This window comes from Phyllobates terribilis, unplaced genomic scaffold (assembly GCF_046119375.1).
Source record: "Phyllobates terribilis strain yellow unplaced genomic scaffold, ASM4611937v1 Scaffold_1__5_contigs__length_1240528914, whole genome shotgun sequence".
Lineage (NCBI taxonomy): Eukaryota > Metazoa > Chordata > Amphibia > Anura > Dendrobatidae > Phyllobates > Phyllobates terribilis.
In genome coordinates, this window is record NW_027362761.1 from 842,414,053 (window position 1) to 842,435,886 (window position 21,834).

Consider the following 21,834-nt stretch of genomic DNA (forward strand, 5'->3'; position numbering starts at 1 on the left):
AATTTGTATCGAAGTGCAGTGATACTTCTTTTGCCTTCATATCAGTTTTGCTATTTAGGACCAACAATAAAAAGCTAGATGACTTCTGTTTCAATTACGGTATAAAAGTGACCATAATAGTTGTTACTTAATTTCCCAGAAACAGATATACCTAAAGAAAAAGAAAACTATATATGATATTCGAAATGAGGTATAGGAATTGACAGTAATGTTAATTAAAAACATCAATAAATTGCAATAATGTAGATTGTGTTTGTTTCTAATACACTGCACAAAATATTGTGAACCATGAAATCTCATGCCCAGAATAACAAGATTCATCCAATAATCCACCTGTCTAACCAGCCCACTCCTCCTCCATGTCATTGAAGACTAGATGTGTCTCCCAGTAGTCAGAAGGCTGTGCTCATAGTGAGGGGGGAGCAGGGAGGTCTCATTTGTGCTGCTGCTGATGCTGCTGTTGTGTACCATGTTCTGAGACAGAGGAAAAGATACAGCTCTTAGCTCATCACAGGGAAAGAGCCCCCCAGTCCACCTAGGGGCATACCTGCCATATCCACAGCACAACCACTGCTGTATAGACAGGAGCATGGCAGAGCTGGAGGTAAGGACTTGTAATTCTCTTTATCCTTGGGATGGGATAGGTTTTTTGAAGCCTCTATAAATAAGAATTCTAATAGTATTTTACAGTTAGATATCAATTACATAATGAGTGAAGAGGAGCTGTAAAGAGGTTCAGGTGATCTAGTGTAGGAATCTGCTGTGATAGAATTTATAACATCTGTCGGTTATAGTGAGAACTGAATAATCCAAAATTACATTACAGCCATCACCATTTATCTACACTGTAGAAGCTCACTGCTTTTTCTTCAATCCTGAACTTTTGAAGATAGTAGTGCAATGTCTTTTATTGCTTGCTGGGCATGTGTGATTCTAGAGTCAGAATTAAAGGAAACTTATTCTTTACAGAATTTAGATTGTTCTAGCTACACAAGTATCAAACATTGCAAAATCCTATATAGCTATAGTTCTTTAAAATCTATTTACAATCTGAGATGCTACTGTTTGTCATCAATGTTACAAGCTAATTCTCCTGTTATATAAATGGTTGCTCAGAGTCAATGCAAATAGGGTGACATCAAGTTGAGTAGACACATGTAAAGGTCCTATTAAAACACAACAGGGGTGAAATATAAAAAAATAGGGTGATGTATAGATCGCCATTGCCCTAAAACACATTGTTTGGCTGTGATTTTCAAATGAGGTTTACCAGATCAGTACTGTATTTAGCATTTCAGTATACAATACAATCTAGGCACCTCTTCTATTATGTAAGTAGTGGTCTTAGTGCACTGCAGTCCTCAGTGCGATTGCAATATTGTATTTATATGATATACAGTACTGTGCAAAACTTTTAGGCAGGTATGGAAGAAATGCTGAAAAAATCGTTTATGCAGATATGGAAAAAAAATGCTTAAAAAAAAACAAATGTTAAAAGTTTATTTTTATTAATTAAAGGGAAGCTGTCACCTGAGTCATGCTGGCCGAACCCCAAGTAGCATGAATCAGAGCCTTACTGCACAATTGCAGCCTGGTATGTTTTTCTCTGAAATGTTCTGGTGTTTCAGAGAAAATATAGTTGGAAGACAATAGCCGGAGACCAGAGTAGTCCATTGCCGCCTCTGTCCAGCTTTTCCTTGCACCCCTGTTGTTGATTAACAAGTCTCTTACATGGTAAAAGACCTGTCACTTCCCTGAAGCGGCACTGTGAAAAGCCAGCTGGGTCGGCGTACTAGTTTAAATTTTCTCTGAAACCCAGGAGAGTTTTTGAAAAAGAATGATCAGTCCTCGTGGAGAAAAAAAAAAGCAGATTTCTCTGATAAGATATTTTACCAAACTTTCTCATTTTCACTTGTACTATTGATTCATGAAATAAAAATTTAAATGATGGTTACTCTTTAAAACATCTCAGCATCTAGGAAAACAAACCACAGATCTTCAGTGAATGTAGACTTGTGCAAATCCATCTAACTCTTTATATAATCCCACAACATAATGTTAAGATTGATTATGTTGTGAGGGGCCATATCATCACTTCCAGGACTCCTTGTCATTATTCCTGGTGAAGTTAGTTTTTTGGTTGTATGTTTGGGGTTATTGTCGTGCAGAAAAAATTTAGAGCCAATCAGATGCCTCTCTTGTGGTATTGGATAATGGATAAGAGTCTACCTGTATTTCATAGTATTGAGGACACAAAGAAATGTGCAACATTAAGGGTCATAGATATAATGGTTGGCAAAGGAAACATAATGCATCAGATGAAAGACACATCATGCTTACTTCTCTATGAAATTGGACGATTGCAAGAAATTCCATCAGCTCAAAACTGCTCGGAAAAGTTTAGTCATGATCCATGGTTTTCAAGGAAGAATTGTGGCCAAAAAGCCTTTGATATCCAAAAAAGGCCAAGTGACTCAACTATGCACAACAACACAGAAACTGGAGTGCAGAAGTAATGGCAGCAAGTGCTCTCGACTGGTGAGGAGTCAAAATGTGAATTATTTGACTTTAATAAAAGTCAGTTTGTCTACTGAAGTGCTGGAGAATGGTACAATAACCAGTGTCTGCAGACAACAGTGAAGCATGGTGGAGGTTTTATGCAAGTTTTGGGCTTAAATTTCTGTAAATACAGTTGGGGATTTGGTCAAGAATAATGGTGTCCTCAATGCTAAGAAATACAGGCAGATATTTATCCATTATGCAATACCATCAGGGAGGCATCTGATTGGCTTCAAATTTATTTTGCAGCAGGATACAAATAAGCCAAACATACAGCCAATATCATTAAGAATTATCTTCAGCATAAAGAAGAAGAATGAGTCCTGGAGATGATAATGTACCCCATTACAGAGCCCTGATCTTAATATTACCAAGTCTGTCTGGGATTACATAAAAAGACAGAAAGATTTGCCCAATCCTACATCCACAGGAGATCTGCGGTTAGTTCTCTGAGATATTTGGAACAATCTCCCTGCCCATTTCCTTCAAAAACTGTGTGCAAGCGTAACAAAAAGAATTGATGCTGTTTTGATCGAATAGGGTGGACAGACACCAAATATTGATTTCAGTTTTGCTCATTCACCATACAATTTGCTAATCATAACATTAACTATTAACACTACTGTTTTTGAAAGCATTTTTACTTGGCAGCATTATTTCCACACCTACCTAAAACTTTTGCACAGTACAGTATATTAATTACCTTAGGGATAGTTGGCAGCATAGAAAATGGTACAAGTATGGAAGAAAAAAAATGATGTTCTGAATTTATAAAACATTCTGGGGATCACTTATCATAGTGTTCAATTTTAATAGCACAATTATGATTAAAAACTAGGCAAAGATATGCACCACATTTGGGATCTATTTGCCAGCATATTTATTGCCAGAAATGTATTATAAAGATTTTACACAATGTTTTACTAATGAAATTAGATTTGTATCTTATTTGTCAGGCACATTCTGGCAAGTCAAATGTCTCAGGTCGGATATCATTTAATGACTATAAAATATATTTTATAATCCCCTTCTATTATCAGGATTAGAACTCCTGGCATATATCCAAGGTGTAGAAAAAAATGCTTTGATAAATAATATGCTATAAAATGCTCCGCAGTTGAATTAGATAACGGTGAAGTGCTCCAAAGTGCATAACTATTACACTTATCTCTAGACAAAACATTTAAATACATTTTTCAGTCATGTTTAAAAATGTCTTTCATAAATTACTCTATCGTCTACTACTCTTCCGGAAATAGAAATTTCCTTGGTTGCAGTATAACTAAATCATGTTCGTATGTATGTGGCTTTGTGACTTTGGTACGTTGATAACACTTTGATGCCTTCATGACTATTGCAAAGGTAGTGGTTTTGTTTTCTCCATGTATTGTCATAGGAGAGCTGCAGTATTCTCTGCAGACATTATATACAGTAGTTGGAATTCCAGGTTGATTTTATAATGATTACTAGAGAATAAGGCTATGCTTACATTGGTGCCATGTTAAAAAAAAATGTGTCATTTTCAACTTTTAATGATGTAGCTCAACAGAAAAAAGACAAAAAATTGACTGTAATGAGCAATTGCTTTCAATCTTTAGGATTAATATCCAAGTTACAAGCAAGAAGAGAGTAAAAACGAAAAGATTATGAAAGTTGTGGTGCAGACATAAATAAAATGATGTTTTATATAATTTATAGTGTTATAAGTAGTGTTGAGCCACCCCCGTAGTGTTCGAGTTCGGTTCGTCGAACACCCGTGTGTTCGCCGAACTGTTCGTCGAACTGTTCGTCGAACACCTTCGAACACCGTTAAAACCAATGGCAGGCAAACAAAAACACATAGAAACACATAGAAAACACCTTCAAAGGTGTCCAAAAGCTGACAAACTGCTCAGAAGACACAACTAACACATGGAAAAGTGACAAGTACATATAGTCATGCGAAAAGAAAAGAGGTGGAGGAGTAAAAGGAGGGGGAGACACAGATATAGGCATGTCATGCCCTTCTAAAATCCAAAAAGTGAGAAGCCGACACGTTCAGTCCGCTCCTGCCCGTGCCACTTCCGCGTCGCCGGGTTTGTGCCAGAGCCGCGGTGAACCCTGACGGCCAGCCCCCCTCTTCCAATACTGGTGCCTGTCCGCTGGTGGGTCGAGCGAGCCCCCCTGTGGTGGAGGCAGCTCTAAGCTTTTTAATTTAAATTGTCTCTCTAATTTGAATGAATACACTTTAAATCCATTTACAAGGATCTATTGGAGGGCAAGTCTCATGCCAGCAGCCGCGTAATTCCAGCTCCAGTAGCGTCCACTAAAGCTGCTGCAGTTAAAAAGCTTTTATAAGGATCGAGCTCGGCTGTCCACCGCAAGGCATCCTACTGCCAGTCCCAGCCCCTATGCCTTGGGGTGCCTCCTGATGCTCTTCACTGAGTATCCCGTGGTCCCGAAGCATTTCCTTTGAAAAAATTAAGTGTCCAAACTACAGGTGGTGTAGCTTGCTTAACAGCCGCTGACTAGCAGACACTGCTACTAGGCACAAAGTATTTCCTGGGCTAGATGCAGTTAAAAATTTGTAATTAGATACTCTCGTTGGATGCTGAGAAAGCATTCCATAGAGTCTCCTGGCACGCCATATATGATTCTCTTAAAAAGCTTGGGGTAGGGGTCTAGGGGACCCTTTTATAGCCAAAATCACGGCCCTGTATCGCAATACGTCACCTAGGCTGAAGATAAATGGAACTGTAGCACCCTGAGGGCTCGGTTGCTACAGAGGTATTGCACCTCACCCAGAGGTGTGATATCTCACTCTCAGGTGAGGATGTAGTGTGGATCAGGACCCGACACCTGCATGCATTCCACCACATTGCCGTGGGGCAGGGCGACCAATATGCCCCTGAGATGGGCACGACAGTCCCTGTCCCTGGCTGGAGTGGGGGGAGGGAACACTGAGGAAGGGGAACCCTGTAGTGCAGGAGCAGGGAGGAAGCAGTTCCTGGGTGCATTGAGAAGGGAGTATAAAAGGTGGGCACCATCTTAGTTCAGTGCAGAGAAGTCTGAGCAGAAGTGACAGGGAGCAGGGGCTCTGCATGAGCTCTGCTCCGGAGGCGGGCCTAGTAACAGAGGCCCAGGCCTGGAAGAGGGAGAAGGAAGGAAGAGGAGCGGAGAAGGCTCCAGGAACGAGGAACGAAGGGATCCCAGGGGTGCGGACGGGCGAGTCGCCACCGCACGCCCGAATCCACCTGCGTGGAGGGGTCAGGCCAAAGGGGGAGACCGGTCCCCGAAACTAGTGGAGGCAGGAAACGACCCTCAGCTAGAAACAGGAGGCTGTGACATTTTATGTGGCGCAGCCCCTCGCTACACCCGCTAGGAAGGCACCACATAGGGTTAGGGAAACTGGCGCCAAGTTTACCAAGAGGAGGCCCGAGGCAGCCGGACAGAAGGGTTGGTAAGAAAGGCCAGACAAAGGACACACAAAGGGGGTCCTGTGAAGCGCTCCAAAGTTATCTGGGAGTTGTCTGAGCCCCTCACCTGGTGAGCACAGTACGACGTGGGCAGCCGTTACCTGCAGACGTGGTCTGGATAATAAGAACTGTGAGTAAAGGCCCTGGACTGCATCACTGACTCCGTGTCGTTACTGCTGCTGCCCTGCACCATCACCCCCATCCTCCGCATACACTGCCCTGAGGCTATACTCCTCCCGTGGGGAGTTATGCTACGCTCTGCTGCACCCACAACACCAGCCTCAGCGGTCTGCCCTGGAGCGGCGGTTCACTCTGACCGCAATCCACGGGTGGCGTAGTCGGACATTTAAACATCAAAACCACATAAATAGTTCCGCCACTGGTTTGACCGCCCTGAGCCACAGAACCGGGTCGCCACCACGGAGACTACAACCACCAGCATCCACCAAAAAGGGTCCGGCTCCGGGTGTCCCAAGGCCCAGGGGGCGCGTCAGAACATTTTCATCACCTTTCACAATCACCAATGGGACAAGGCAGGGATGTTCTCTGTCCCCTCTCTTATACATCCTAGTGACGGAGCACCTGCTCTCATCAATTCGCCATAACCCCAATATTAGGTGGATTGAGGTGGGAGGCACCGAGTACAAGTGCTCTCTATTTGCTGATGATGTCCTAGTATATATCACTCAATCACATATATCCATCCATGCTGTTATGGCTGAAATAGATCACTTTGTTACATGGTCAAATTTTAAAATCAATGCAGCGAAGTCTGAGGCCCTCGATGTCTCCCTCCCCAAATCCATATAGGATTCCATCCAGTCCAACTTTCCCTTTGCCTGGCCCTCACAGGGTATCAAATACTTAGGAATTCCTATTCATAGAGACCTCTCCCATCTATGTTATCTTAATTTTGGGCCCTTTATTGAACAACTCCATACAGACCACGGTTGGCAAGTTAGAACTGTAGGATTCACTACGTGAACCACTGGTGTTTTGTGGAAAAGCACATGTACACTGTGTTCCAAATTATTATGCAAAAAGTGTTTAGGAGTGATAAGGGAAGAATTTGTTTGTTTGTCAGTTAAACTCATTGATGGTGATGTGTGTCAGGGCTCTTTATATCACTGTAAGCAATTGCAGACACCTGTGCTAATTAGTTTGGCAGGTGTGTCCAATGAAAGGCAAGACTACTTAAGAAGGCTGTCTCACATTATTAAGCAGCCTACATTTTCTGCCAAAATGGGAAAGAAAAAGGATGTGTCGGCTGCTGAGAAGCAACAAATTGTGGAGTGTTTAGGTCAAGGCATGACTACAATCAACATTGTGCGATGATCAGGATGAAGTGTCTTGGCAATCAAGAAGTATGTAGCTGATTCACAGTACACACGTGTGCGTGCTGATAAGGGCAAATTGAGGACTCTTTCCTACAGGCAATTACGTCAGGTTGAAAGAGCAGCGGCAAAAAAGCCTTGTCATAGCAGCAGACAAGTTTTTGAAGCTGCTGGTGCCTCCAACGTCCCCCGAACAACAAGATGCAGGGTCCTTCAGAGGTTTGCAGCTGTGCATACGCCATCCTGTCGACCTCCTCTATCCACTTCACACAAGCAGAAACGGCTCCAGTGGGCCAAACATTACATGAAGACTGATTTCAAAACTGTTTTGTTCACGGATGAGTGCCGTGCAGCGCTCGATGGTCCAGATGGATGGAGTGGAGGATGGCTGGTTGATGGACACCCCACGCAAACATGGCTACAGCGCCAACAAGGAGGAGGTGGAGTAATGTTTTGGGCTGGAATCATGGGGAGAGAGATTGTCGGCCCCTTTAGGATCCCTGAAGGCGCTAAAGATGAACTCCATAATGTATGTGGATTTTCTCAAACAGCACTTCCTGCCATGGTTCAAGAAGAAGAACCTTGTATTTCACAGCAAGATCATTTTTTTGCATGATAATGCACCATCTCATGCTGCACATAAAACATCTGCATCTGTGGCTGATATGGGCATAAAAGGGGACAAACTTATGGTGTGACCCCCATGCTCCGCTGACCTCTACCCCATTCTGAACCTTTGGAGCATCATTAAAAGGAGTGTCTATGATGGCGGGAGGCAGTTCACATCTAAGCAACAGCTCTGGGAGGGTATTCTGTCCTCATGCAAAACAATTGAAGCAGAAACCATCCAAAACCTGACAAATTCAATGGACGAGAGAGTTCAGAAGCTCCTTTCGAACAAGGGGTCCTATGTGAAAATGTAACATCACCTAGAATAAAGTTTTGAGTTGAAAATTGTTTGATTTCAGTTTCTAACAACCTGCTAATGCTTATAATTTCAAAAATGACCATTTTTTTGGTCTTTATTAAAATGAAAAGGTTGATCGAAAAGTTTGGGGGATCTAAGAGTGTGGCAACCCAGTAGTCATGATTACTTCGAATTCTGACAATATGAGGGTCATGCTGCAGGTAGTGCAGCAAGAAGGCACTTATGTGTCTTGCGCATCTCGGAGCCCCAAAATTATTTTCCGGGCTAGATGCAGCTAAAAATTATTATTAATTTTAAATCTGGTGAAGCTTTAGTATAGATGGCCTAATAGGATCAGTGCTGCACACTGCTACAAAGCCCAAATTATTTTCCAGTCAAGATACAGATAAACATGATTAGTAATTTTAAATCTGGTGGAGCTTATGATAGATGGCCTAATAGAATCAGTGCTGCACACTGCTACAAAGCCCAAATTATTTTCCAGCCAAGATACAGATAAACATGATTAGTAATTTGAAAGCTTAAAACGGTTGGTAGGGTGATTTTAACCAATCATCAAGCTTTTACTCTCCCCAGGATGACACAGGGGTAGAAAAGTCGTTTCGGATCCATGATTTGTTCATCTTTATGAACGTGAGTCTGTCTACATTATCAGTGGAGAGCCGCGTGCGCTTATCTGTCAGCACACCACCAGCAGCGCTGAACACACGTTCAGACAGAACGCTGGCTGCGGGGCATGACAAGATCTCCAAGGCGTAAGTGGCTAGCTCCGGCCATTTATCCAGATTGGAAGCCCAAAAAGAGCAAGGGTCCAGTGACACAGTCATGGCTTCAATGTTTACTTGGAGATACTCCTGTACCATCGTCTCTAGGCGTGGACTATGTGTCAGACTTCTTGTCTCCTGTGGCCTTGCAAAGGATGGGCTAAAAAAGTGGTGAAATGATTCCGCAAAATTGATGTTACCAGCAGATACTGTGGTTCTGTTACGGTTTGAGTGCTGAACACTTGACGGTCCCACGGTTGGCAAGTTGGAACTGTGAGATTCACTACGTGCACCACTGGTATTTTGTGGAAAAGCACATGTAAGATTCTGCAACAGTCTGTGCTGATACTCCTGCATGCGTGCATCCCTTTCTATGGCAGGAATAATTTCTGCAAATTTACTTTTGTACCGGGGATCTAACAGTGTGGCAACCCAGTAGTCAGGATTATTTCTAATTCTCACAATTCGAGGGTCATGTTGCAGGTAGTGCAGCAAGAAGGCACTCATGTGTGTTGCGCATCCAGGAGCACTAAGTCTCTGTTGTGTTGGTGGCGAGGTAACAATCATGCTTCCTTCCTCTGTCCTCTCCCCCCAACCTCGCACAACAGAAATGTGATCAAGGTCTCCCTCATCTGATGAGTCATCCATCAGTTCGTCCTCCACTTCTTCCTGGGCTCCTGCACCTTCCTCACTAGTTTGGCTGCTACCATGCGCCCTGGTAAAACCATCTCCCCCACCCTCACATGCCTGCCGCCTTGGTGCTGCCGACCGTCTGGACCTTGCAGATGTTAGCCCTTCCGCATACAACTCCTCCTCCTCTACTTCCTCCACCTCCTCTTGTGCCACCACCTGACTCCGAATTCTGTTTAACATGTGCTCCAGCATGTAAATCACCGGAATAGTCATGCTGATAATGGCATCGTCAGCACTAAACATCTTCGTCGCCATTTCAAAACTGTGCAGAAGGGTGCATAGGTCCCTGATCTGAGACCACTCCTCCAGCGTGATTTGCCCCACCTCTGGATCTCGTTGGCCCAGGCTATACGTCAGAACGTATTGCACCAGGGCTTGTCGGTGCTGCCACAGTCGCTGCAACATGTGCAGAGTTGAATTCCACCGTGTAGGAACATCGCATTTTAGCCGGTGAAGTGGCAGGCCCAACGACTTCTGTAGAGATGTAAGTCGCTGAGCTGCGGGATGCGAACGGCGGAAGTGAGCACACAGCGACCGTGCCCTCTGCAGAAGGCCATCTAGTCTGGGATAGTGGGCTAAAAATTGCTGGACAACCAGGTTCAACACGTGAGCCATACAAGGCACGTGTGTGACATTGCCCCGGCGAAGGGCCGCACCCAGGTTTGCAGCATTGTCGCACACGGCCTTCCCTGGTTTCAGGTCCAGTGGAGACAACCATTCATGAAATTGGTTCTCCAGAGCTGACCACAACTCCTCAGCTGTGTGACTCACATTTCCCAGACATTTCAATGTAAAAACCGCCTGATGATGTTGAGCCCTACTGCCAGCATAGTAAGGAGGTGTGCAGGATCCCTTCTGCGCAGTTAGAAAGCTTGTGGCATGACCAGACAGGCTTTGGGTGCAGGTGGAAAACCGAGAGGAGGTTGAGGAGGCAGAAGCAGTGGAGGAACTTTGACATAAAGAGGATTGACGCACAACTCGTGGGGACGACAAGACTTGGACAGCAGCCCCTTGTCCTGCTGTCACCATAGTTACCCAGTGCCCAGTCATCGACATGTAACGCCCCTGTACATGCCTACTCGTCCAAGTGTCTGTGGTGAAATGCACCCTGTCACACACAGAGTTTCTCAAAGAAGCGGTGATGTTGTGTGCGACATGCTGGTGGAGCGCAGGCACACCTTTCTTTGAGAAGTAGTGCCGACTGGGCATCTGGTACTGGGGCACTGCGACGGACATAAGGTCTCGAAAATCCTCTGTGTCCACCAGGCGGAAAGGCAGCATTTCTGTAGCCAAGAGCTTGCAGATGGTGAAATTCAACCTCTTAGCTTTCTCATGGCTAGGAGGAAATGGTCTTTTACTTGTCCACATCTGAGGGACCGAGGGCTGGCTATTGTGCTTAGACGGGGTTGATAAGGGTGTCCCCGGCAAACTGCCGATCTGTGAGGAAGATGCAGGCGGACATGTTAGGTTGCCTTGATCCAAAGGTGGTGCTATCGATGTCGGACAGCGCTCAACACCAGCTGGTGTTACCACCTCCAAAGAAAATGATGACCTGCCAATCACGCTGGCTGTTGCGGGTAAAGAGGTGGCAGGTCTGCGTCCCAAAACAGGTGTGACTGCTGTCCCCCCAGTCACAGAGGATGAAGAGGCCACGGATGCACAAGATATGGCAGACGGTGGTTGGCCCGGCCGGCTAGGCCGCATTGTAGCACACTGAGCTTCCCACTGCAACTTATGCTTCATGTCCATGTGCCGGTTCATGCATGAAGTACTCAAACTATGTATTTTTTGGCCTCTACTTAGCTTTTGCTGACAAATGTTACAGATAACACGAGTTGGGTCATCTTTATCGATCTGAAAAAATGCCCAGGCTATGCAAGGCTTTGCACCCATGCGACCTGAAGAGCCACCACCACTTGTGGTGAGAGGCAGAGTTGTGTTTGAGGATGCAGTTGTTGACGTGCTTCCAGTACTACGTCTCTGTCCAGGAAGGCGCAACCTGACCTCGTCGTCACTAGCATCTTCCTCCACCTCCTCTGCTGACCTCATCTCTTGGCTGACTGTGGGTTGACAGTAAGTGGGATCTCCAACCTCATCATCATCACCCTGTGCGTTATCACACCCGTCGTCCTCAGAGCCAACCTGTTCCTGCCCTGACAAAAAACTAAAGTTGTCGCTCCAATCAGGTATTTGAGTCTTATCATCGTCTTCCTCATTGTCTCCACCAACAGGAGTTACAGTTTGGGAATGAGGGTCTACATTATGGTCAGAACCTTCTGCGTCTGGTCCTGGATCCGACTCATAAAGATTCTGGGCATCAGTGCAGATCATTTCCTCGTCTGGATTCACAGAAGCGCTGGAGTTGACCTCTGATTCCCAGGCTATAGTATGAGTAAACAGCTCTGCAGACTCAACCATCTGTTCTACCTCATACTCAGACGGGCAGCTGGAGATTTGGGAGCTGTGAGGAAGCAAGTGCGATTGGGATGACAACTTTGAGGACTGGAGTATTTGTGATGTTGAAGTTGATGTGGAGGAGAGCCCATTTAAAGGAGCACTTGATATCCGTTGAAGCACTTGCTGTTTTTGTGCCTCATCTGGAATTTGTAGCGATTGGCATGGCCGTAAGAAAGGGATCTTATCACATTGTCCGCTAAAAGAAGTAGACATTTTAGTTTGGCTGGAAGATGGTCTTTCTTCTGCAGATGTTACTGTTGCTTTAACACCTACCCCACGGACACAACCTTTTTTCCCCTTCCCAACACGCCTATTCCCCTTTCCACCAGCAGCAGGCCTTTTTCCACTCATTTTGGTGGTTAACTAATTCACAACTCTGGAGTTGTTTGCACAAAAAAACAATGGATGGGAACCGAGCGGAGCTGAGTGACCAAACTGTGGTATTAGGCCAAAACTATTGGCTGGGTTAGATGCAGAAAAAAATTATATTCAATTTGCAACCTGATGGAGGTCAGTATAGATGGACTAATAGAACAAGTCCCACACACAGCTAGAAGCCCAAATATTTTTTCAGAGGTAGATGCAGAAAATTTTTTTATTCAGTTTGCAACCTGATGGAGGTCTGTATAGATGGATTGATAGAACAAGTCCCACACACAGCTACAAGCCCAATATTTTTTCAGAGGTAGATGCAGAAAAAAAATATATTCAGTTTGCAACCTGATGGAGGTCAGTATAGATGGACTAATAGAGAAAGTCCCACACACTGCTAGAAGGCCAAATATTTTTTCAGAGCTAGATGCAGATAAAAATTATATTCAGTTTACAACCTGATGGAGGTCAGTATAGATGGACTAATAGAGAAAGTCCCACACACTGCTAGAAGGCCAAATATTTTTTCAGAGCTAGATGCAGATAAAAATTATTTTTAATTTGCAACCTGATGGAGGTCAGTATAGATGGACTAATAGAGAAAGTCCCACACACTGCTAGAAGGCCAAATATTTTTTCAGAGCTAGATGCAGATAAAAATTATATTCAATTTGCAACCTGATGGAGGTCAGTATAGATGAACTAATAGAACAAGTCCCACACACAGCTAGAAGCCCAAATATTTTTTCAGAGGTACTGTAGATGCAGATAAAAATTATTTTTAATTTGCAACCTGATGGAGGTCAGTATAGAGGGACTAATAGAGAAAGTCCCACACACTGCTAGAAGGCCATATATTTTTTCAGAGCTAGATGCAGAAAAAAATTATATTCAGTTTGCAACCTGATGGAGGTCAGTATAGATGGACTAATAGAGAAAGTCCCACACACTGCTAGAAGGCCATATATTTTTTCAGAGGTAGATGCAGAAAAAAATATATTCAGTTTGCAACCTGATGGAGGTCTGTATAGATGGATTAATAGAACAAGTCCCACACACAGCTAGAAGCCCAATATTTTTTCAGAGGTAGATGCAGAAAAAAATATTTTCAGTTTGCAACCTGATGGAGATCAGTATAGATGGACTAATACAACAAGTCCCAGACACAGCTAGAAGCCCAATATTTTTTCAGAGGTAGATGCAGAAAAAAATATATTCAGTTTGCAACCTGATGGAGGTCTGTATAGATGGATTAATAGAACAAGTCCCACACACAGCTAGAAGCCCAATATTTTTTCAGAGGTAGATGCAGAAAAAAATATATTCAGTTTGCAACCTGATGGAGGTCAGTATAGATGGACTAATACAACAAGTCCCACACACAGCTAGAAGCCCAATATTTTTTCAGAGGTAGATGCAGAAAAAAATATATTCAGTTTGCAACCTGATGGAGGTCTATATAGATGGATTAATAGAACAAGTCCCACACACAGCTAGAAGCCCAATATTTTTTCAGAGGTAGATGCAGAAAAAAATATATTCAGTTTGCAACCTGATGGAGGTCAGTATAGATGGACTAATACAACAAGTCCCACACACAGCTAGAAGCCCAATATTTTTTCAGAGGTAGATGCAGAAAAAAATCTATTCAGTTTGCAACCTGATGGAGGTCAGTATAGATGGACTAATACAACATGTCCCACACACAGCTAGAAGCCCAATATTTTTTCAGAGGTAGATGCAGAAAAAAATATATTCAGTTTGCAACCTGATGGAGGTCTATATAGATGGATTAATAGAACAAGTCCCACACACAGCTAGAAGCCCAATATTTTTTCAGAGGTAGATGCAGAAAAAAATATATTCAGTTTGCAACCTGATGGAGGTCAGTATAGATGGACTAATACAACAAGTCCCACACACAGCTAGAAGCCCAATATTTTTTCAGAGGTAGATGCAGAAAAAAATCTATTCAGTTTGCAACCTGATGGAGGTCTGTATAGATGGATTAATAGAACAAGTCCCACACACAGCTAGAAGCCCAATATTTTTTCAGAGGTAGATGCAGAAAAAAATATATTCAGTTTGCAACCTGATGGAGGTCAGTATAGATGGACTAATACAACAAGTCCCACACACAGCTAGAAGCCCAATATTTTTTCAGAGCTAGATGCAGAAAAAAATTATATTCAATTTGCAACCTGATGGAGGTCAGTATAGATGGACTAATAGAATGATGCTATGCCCAAAAGATTTTACTTCACTAGGTGCAGTAAAAAAATTGGTATTCTATACACAGGTGGTATATCTTGCAACACAGATAGGCTACTCCACTGACTAACACACTCTGCAATAGGCCAAAAAGGATTAGCTTTGCTAGATTCAGCCAAATGCTGTGAAAAAAACTTGCACAGCACTAGCACAGACCTGCCTGGCAAAAACTGATAGGAACTGATGTAACCTAGTCCTGAAAAGGACTCCAATTACAATTAGTCTTTACTCCCACAATCTATCTATTTAAGAGCACAGACCTGCCTGATAAAAGTCGTAGGAAATGCTGTAACCTAGTCCTTAAAAGGACTGCAAGCACAACTATTCCCTACTCCCAAGCTATCTGTAGATTTGTGCGAAAATTGGCTTGAAATTAACAAGGTATAGCGCACACAGCAGCAGCGGTGCCGTCTAACACGCAGCTGCAGCAGTGAGAAAATGGTGGCGACGGGGAAAATGGCTTGGTCTTATAGGGCAAGGACATGTGACATACACTGCCAATGACACATGCCCTTGCTTGTGTGAAAAAAAGCACTTCGCTCCGTGTGTGCGCTGCTGATAGGCTGACAGATTGCACCTCCCCACTGTAAATGCGGGAAAGAGAAAAAAAAAATGGAGATCTTCATTGTTCCTGCAGAGATCCATCCCCTGCCCCTCCCCCCACCCCGCTGTACACTCAAACTGCGTATTAACATTAATTTTCATCATTACTGAGAAAAAATCCAATTATGATTTTGGTGCACGAACAGTTATCGAACATAACCTCGAACAGCCGAATTTTTCTCAAATTGTTCGTGTTCGCCGAACGGCTCGAACACCGCCCAAAACAGCTCGAATTTGAGATTGGCGAACAGTTCGAGTAGAACAACGCTCATCTCTAGTTATAAGATGTGTCATTACTAGAATAGAACTGTATAAATTGTACATCCAACAAGGGAAGTCCATGGAGTACAACATACAAATATTAATCTATGTGTAAAAAAATGGTTAATTTAATTAAAACACATTGGGTTCGATTTATCATTTGCGATTCATTGAAATCATTTTCTTTTTTTTTCTTTTGGTGTACTCTGATTTTTTTTTTGTGCTGAATTCTTATAAACGTTGCATGAAGGTTTAAGAATTTGCCACAAAATCAGAATGCTGCTTTTTTGTCTTTAACAAGTTTTTGCATCTTTTTAGTACCAAAAGTCGTAACGTAAACCTTTTAAAAGTCACAAAAATGCGCCAAATTTAAAACTCATACAGAAACCATATTCTTATACGGGACTGGAGTGGGACGCACCAAAAAATGTGACCTTTGGTAAAAGTCGCATTTCATAAATCTGTCTAAAACATCTAAATAAGCAAATTTATAAAGGGAAAATAAAAAAAGACCAAATAAAAAAATGACAACTTAAAAAGTGTCTTAAAAGGTATGGATAATAATAGGTGCACATTCTAAAGCCAACAAAAAAGAAGCAAATTACTCCAGAGGATTGGAGAAACATTAATGACGAATCAGGGTCAAGGATTTTTTTTTCACTGAAGTATACGTCAACCTAAAATAGAAAGTTGTCCTGTTGAATGGTCATCTTCTGTCCATTGGGAACTGGGAAAACTAACCATATGATGATAGTCACAGCTGTGTTGTCTAGGATATCTTCCACTGTGTTCACAGATTACATTAGTCTGCTGTGTGGCAAATTACATGTTTAAATTTTTTTAAATGTATCACCTGAAAAAACAACACAGCCAATAACCACATCGCAAAATCATGGTAATTCTTTGTGAAATAAGTATGGTTTTACTGTGAGATAATTGGCCACACAGCACACTACCACGTGTGAACACAGCTTTTTTATCAGGTGCCTAGAGATATCATTAAAACTAACAATGGAAGACAATTATTCTATATAAGACCATGATAAGCATTATTTTATCTGAGTCTGTAAATATTGTCCATATGGAACCTTATTCTATTGACGTAGGACCACATTTAAAAGTATGAGACTATGGGGGAAATTAATGAAGTTGGCACATCTTTGAACTGCTCATGCGCCAGGGTATGCCAATACTGGCTGGAGTATCATTCTTCTATAACTTACACATTTCGAGCGTAAATTATAGTGAATATGTTAGGCTGTGTATGACTATGCATCTCTCATTTATATCTAGCCAGTAGCCACTTTTACAAAAATTTCTGGATCTGGCATAAAACTGCCAAAAGTCAAAAAGTTTTTGCTCAATTACGTGTTGACGAAAAAATTGTGACTTTTCAACCCCAGTTTTCGTAAAGTGCTTGAGGAATTGACCCCTACTAGTATTATATTAGTAAAATATAAATCAATTCACTGTTCACGTGAATTTTCCTGGGAAATTTGATTTGAAAGAAGTTATTCTCTGTGAATTTAATGTCCATTTTTATGCTCTGTGGTCTCAGCCGACCATAGAATATAATACATTTAAAATATAAAAAATGAAAAGAATCCTTATGCTCACCTTTCCACTCACCTCTCAGGCCCATTCGCTCCTAAACATCACTCTACATCTTCTAATCGCTGCTGCTCACGCTATAACCCTTAGGCTGGGACTTCCAGCTATGATGAGGCCTAAGAGGGTTCTGCACAAGTGCACAAAAGGTCACAAAGTCGTGGCATGACAACATCTACCATCACATTATGAGAATTTCAGTATGAGCGAGGATGATATGAAGATGGTTTGTTTACAATTCAGAAAAGGGGCAGCCAGCAGCTGCCATTTTGCTGAATCCACATGGAAGTGAATTACAAATAATTTACATTTTCATGAATGCTCAAAAATATTTGTTCATCTCTAATGGTCATCTTTGGCTGGAGGAAAAGCACTATGAAACAGAAAAGGGACACAACAGCTGTATGCACATTGCATAAACACCCTTTTGCACTCTCTTTTGGAACTTCTGAAAAAGATGGGATTTTGCCTAGCCCGTTTTCATGGAATTTTTTTGCCCTTTCTTTTATTACAGGACACAATATTAGTTCATTTTTCACTTTTATAATAAAATGGTCACCTGGCGCTGCTACCATAAATTCTAATTGCAGCACAATAAACACATACATCCACCAATGCAGGTAGTCCAATGTAAGTATTTATAAAATATTGGCACATATGGAATATATAAAATAAGTTTTTAATCAGTACCCACTGTAGCGCCGCACACTGTGCGGTAATGAGGCAGCAACCCAGTAAAATTCAACTTAAATGTCTTTATTTTCCAAAAAACTCACAAAGTAAAGTTAACGGTATCCTCCGGATCTCTGCCGGGTTCTAACACAGTCCGTCTCCAAACCCGTTACCGTGGCGATGGCACCGTCGTGTCACTCTGAGGTGCACCTGGAGCTTTGCTTGCCTCTTGGGCTCTGTGTTCAGGTCACACAGGCCAGTATTGCATTGCTCTGCAGCTTGCAAACACAAAACTGACACACCGAAACCTTTGCTGCAGGTTTATAAATGGAATCTGTGGCTATGAGCCACTTGTAAGACCCGGCTAGAGGGAGTGAACTGCCCCATTGCCACCTGTAGTTTACTCCCAAAATAAAAGCCCATGCCGGGTTTTCTTGAATCCAACTTAGCCAAATAGCTTGACCAAGTTCACACTTCTAAAGTGATAGAGACCCTTTGGCGTTATAAAGGTGGTCTCTTCTTTTGCCGACTCTATCAGTGGCACCTGCCAGTAACCCTTAGTCAGATCGAGTGTTGTGAAGTACTGGGCCTGCCACAGTCTCTCAATTAGCTCGTCTACCCGAGGCATTGGATAAAGGTTAAATTTTGACACCTCTTTCAATTTCCGGAAGTCATTACAGAACCGTAATGATCTGTCTGGCTTCGAAATCAGTTCAATGGGGCAAGCCCACTCACTCCTGGATTCCTCGATGACTCCTAATTGGAGCATTTGCTTTACTTCAGCTGCGATGACTTGCCTCCGGACTTCTGGCACCACGTACGGTTTCATTCGTACCCTTACCCGAGGCTTGGTGACAATGTCATGTCGGATCACCGAGGTCCGGCTGAGCAGTTCTGAAAATACGTCTGTATTCTGCTCCACCAAATAACGAACCTCACGTCGCTTCTGTTTCGTGAGTGCATCACTTATCTTAACCTCACCCCCAGCTGCGTCCCTGGCCAGAGACAGAGGATTCCCCAACGGTACGAACGGAGTCGCATCCGTAACTAAACATTCCCGATCTTTCCAGGCTTTTAGCAGGTTTATATGATACAGCTGTTCCCATTTTCTCTTTTCGGGCTGGTACACTCTGTAACTCTCTTTCCCCACCTTTTCCCGTACTATATATGGCCCTTGCCACTTGGCCATAAGTTTACTTTCTGCTGTGGGCACAAGTACTAACACCCGATCACCTTCTTTAAGGGACCTGACCGTGGCTCTTTTATTATACAGTGGGGGAAATAAGTATTTGATCCCTTGCTGTTTTTGTAAGTTTGCCCACTGACAAAGCCATGAACAATCTAGAATTTTAAGGGTAGGTTAATTTTAACATTGAGAGATAGAATATCTCAAAAAATATCAAGAAAATCACATTGTATAAATTAGATACATTTTTTTGCATTTTGCAGTGAGATATAAGTATTTGATCCCTCTGGCAAACAACACTTAATACTTGGTAACAAAACCCTTGCTGGCAAGCACAGCAGTCAGACTTTTTTTGTAACTGATGATGAGGTGTGTGCACATGTCGGGAGGATTTTTGGTCCACTCCTCTTTGCAGATCATCTCTAAATCATTAAGATTTTGAGGCTGTCACTTGGCAACTCAGAGATTCAACTCCCTCCATAAGTTTTCTATTGGATTAAGGTCTGGAGACTGGCTAAGCTGCTCCATGACCTTACTGTGCTTCTTTTTGAGCCACTCCTTTGTTGCCTTGGATGTATGTTTTGGGTCATTGTCTTGCTGGAAGACCCAGCCACGACCCATCTTCAATGCTCTTACTGAGGGAAGGAGGTTGTTGGCCAAAATCTCGCGATACATGACCCCATCAATCGTACCTTCAGTACGGCGCAGTTGTGGCGCCCCTGAGGGTTGGACCGCCACAGGGATGCTGCACTTCTCTAATGGAGTGTGGTGTTCCTCCTCTGAGGTAAGGACAGTGTGATAGTCATGACCCAACCTTTGCATCCAACACCACATTTCTCCACCAGAGGGGGCTAGTATGCACTAGATGCTGCCCTCCTGGTTACAGGGAGACTGGGGAACCAAGAGTTAGGGGAACCAGTTAGTGGGTGAGGGTGGAGGACTTACAAGTTAGTTACACTTTAAATTTCATGCTTAATAAAAAGCCATCTTTGATCTTGGTCCTTTGTCTAGCCTTTTGCTAGTCTTTCGGCTGTTCTTCTGTGCTGTCAAATACTTTGTGTAATGTGACTTCCCTCCCGGAGCGCAGATCCTGTGTGGGCCTGCACCGGCAAGGGACACAGCCCTAGTACCCTGGCCTTGGGACGAGAGGTAGGTTGCAGACAAGGAATGTCTCAACCCGGCCACGGACCAGGACCAAGAAGGCCAGGAGCTTAAGAGTGTGGCTCCACAGCAAATGGATCCCAGGCAGGATGCAGACAGAGCGGTGTACGCCACCTGTCCTCGCCATGCTGATATATTCAGAGGGAGTCCGGCTGCAAGAGGGGTACCGGCCCCCGACACCCGACCTTGCTACTCTATGTCCTGGATGGGAAAGCCCGGTAGGCCTAGAGGATCCCACCGGGTATTGGACGGAGCGGAGTTGCAACCCGTGCCCTTGTTCTGAGAGGAGCTCAGAGGGAGACCCGGCCTATTCACACACACACGGACAGGAAAGGATTCGGTCTGTAGTTCAGGAACACTCTGGTGTAGGGTCCCGACTGAATGCTGGACTTAGTCGGAGGTTGTCGGACCCCCGTCCCTGGTGACCGCAGGACTCCGCAGGGAGCAGGCAGTCGCCTTCCTTCTGCCATCTCTAAAGTGAGTAAAGCCTTGGAAGTTCACCTCTATGGCCTCCGGACTGTTTATTCTGCGCTACACCGCAAGACGCGGCGCCCGTTCTCCTTTACTACTACCCCCTCCATCCTGTCCCTCTGCCCTGAGGCCTTGCTCCGCCTGTGGGGAGTAGTAATAACTTTGTCCGCCATAACACCATGCCTCAGCGGACTGCAGCGGCGCTGGTGGCCTTCACCAGGTGCCACAGGTGGCGTAGTCGTTAATCAGCCACTCAACCCGGATGAGCCCACACCATCTCTTTTAATGTGACGGCCCTGAGCACAGGTCGGGTCTGGGCCACGGCTGCACCCCATCTCTCCATCACAGGACCCGACTCTGAGTCCCCCATCACCCAGGGTAAACTAAAAGGGCTTCTTCGAGAATGAGGCATCACACAGTCGTCATGTCCCCTTTGCAGAAAAGCAACCCCAAAGTATAATCTTTCCCCCACTATGCTTCACGGTTGGGAAAATGTTCTTAGGGTTGTACTCATCCTTCTTCTTCCTCCAAACACGGCAAGTTGAGTTAATGCCAAAGAGCTCAATTTTTGTCTCATCTGACCACAGCACCTTCTCCCAATAACTCACAGAATCATTCAGGTGTTCATTGGCAAACTTCAGACGGGCCTGCTCATGTGCCTTCTTGAGCAGGGGAACCTTGCAGGCACTGCAGGATTTTAAACCTTTAAGGCGTAATGTGTTACCATGGTTTTCTTGGTGACTGTGGTCCCAGCTGCCTGGAGATCATTAACAAGTTCCCCCCCGTGTAGTTTTAGGCTGATCTCTCACCTTCCTCATGATCAAGGATACCCCACGAGGTGAGATTTTGCATGGTGCCCCAGATCCATGTCGATCAATGACAGTCATTTTGTATTTCTTCCATTTTCTTACTATTGCACCAACAGTTGTCTCCTTCTCACCCAGCGCCTTACTTATGGTTTTGTAGCCCATTCCAGCTTTGTGCACGTCTATGATCTTGTCCCTGACATCCTTAGAAAGCTCTTTGGTCTTGCCCATGT

General features: G+C 43.7%; 1 protein-coding gene across 3 annotated transcripts in view; it reads left to right on the forward strand.

Annotated features, from left to right (window-relative positions):
• The first annotated feature begins 403 nt into the window (after positions 1-403).
• The window catches only part of LOC141153439 (melanopsin-B-like), a 343,613-nt gene continuing 322,182 nt past the window's right edge, over positions 404-21,834 (forward strand). For all 3 annotated transcript variants that reach the window (XM_073638228.1, XM_073638237.1, XM_073638245.1), the window contains exon 1: positions 404-604. In XM_073638228.1, coding sequence (XP_073494329.1) covers positions 590-604 — 15 coding nt within the window. In that variant the 5' untranslated portion in view covers positions 404-589. The remainder of the gene's footprint in view (positions 605-21,834) is intronic.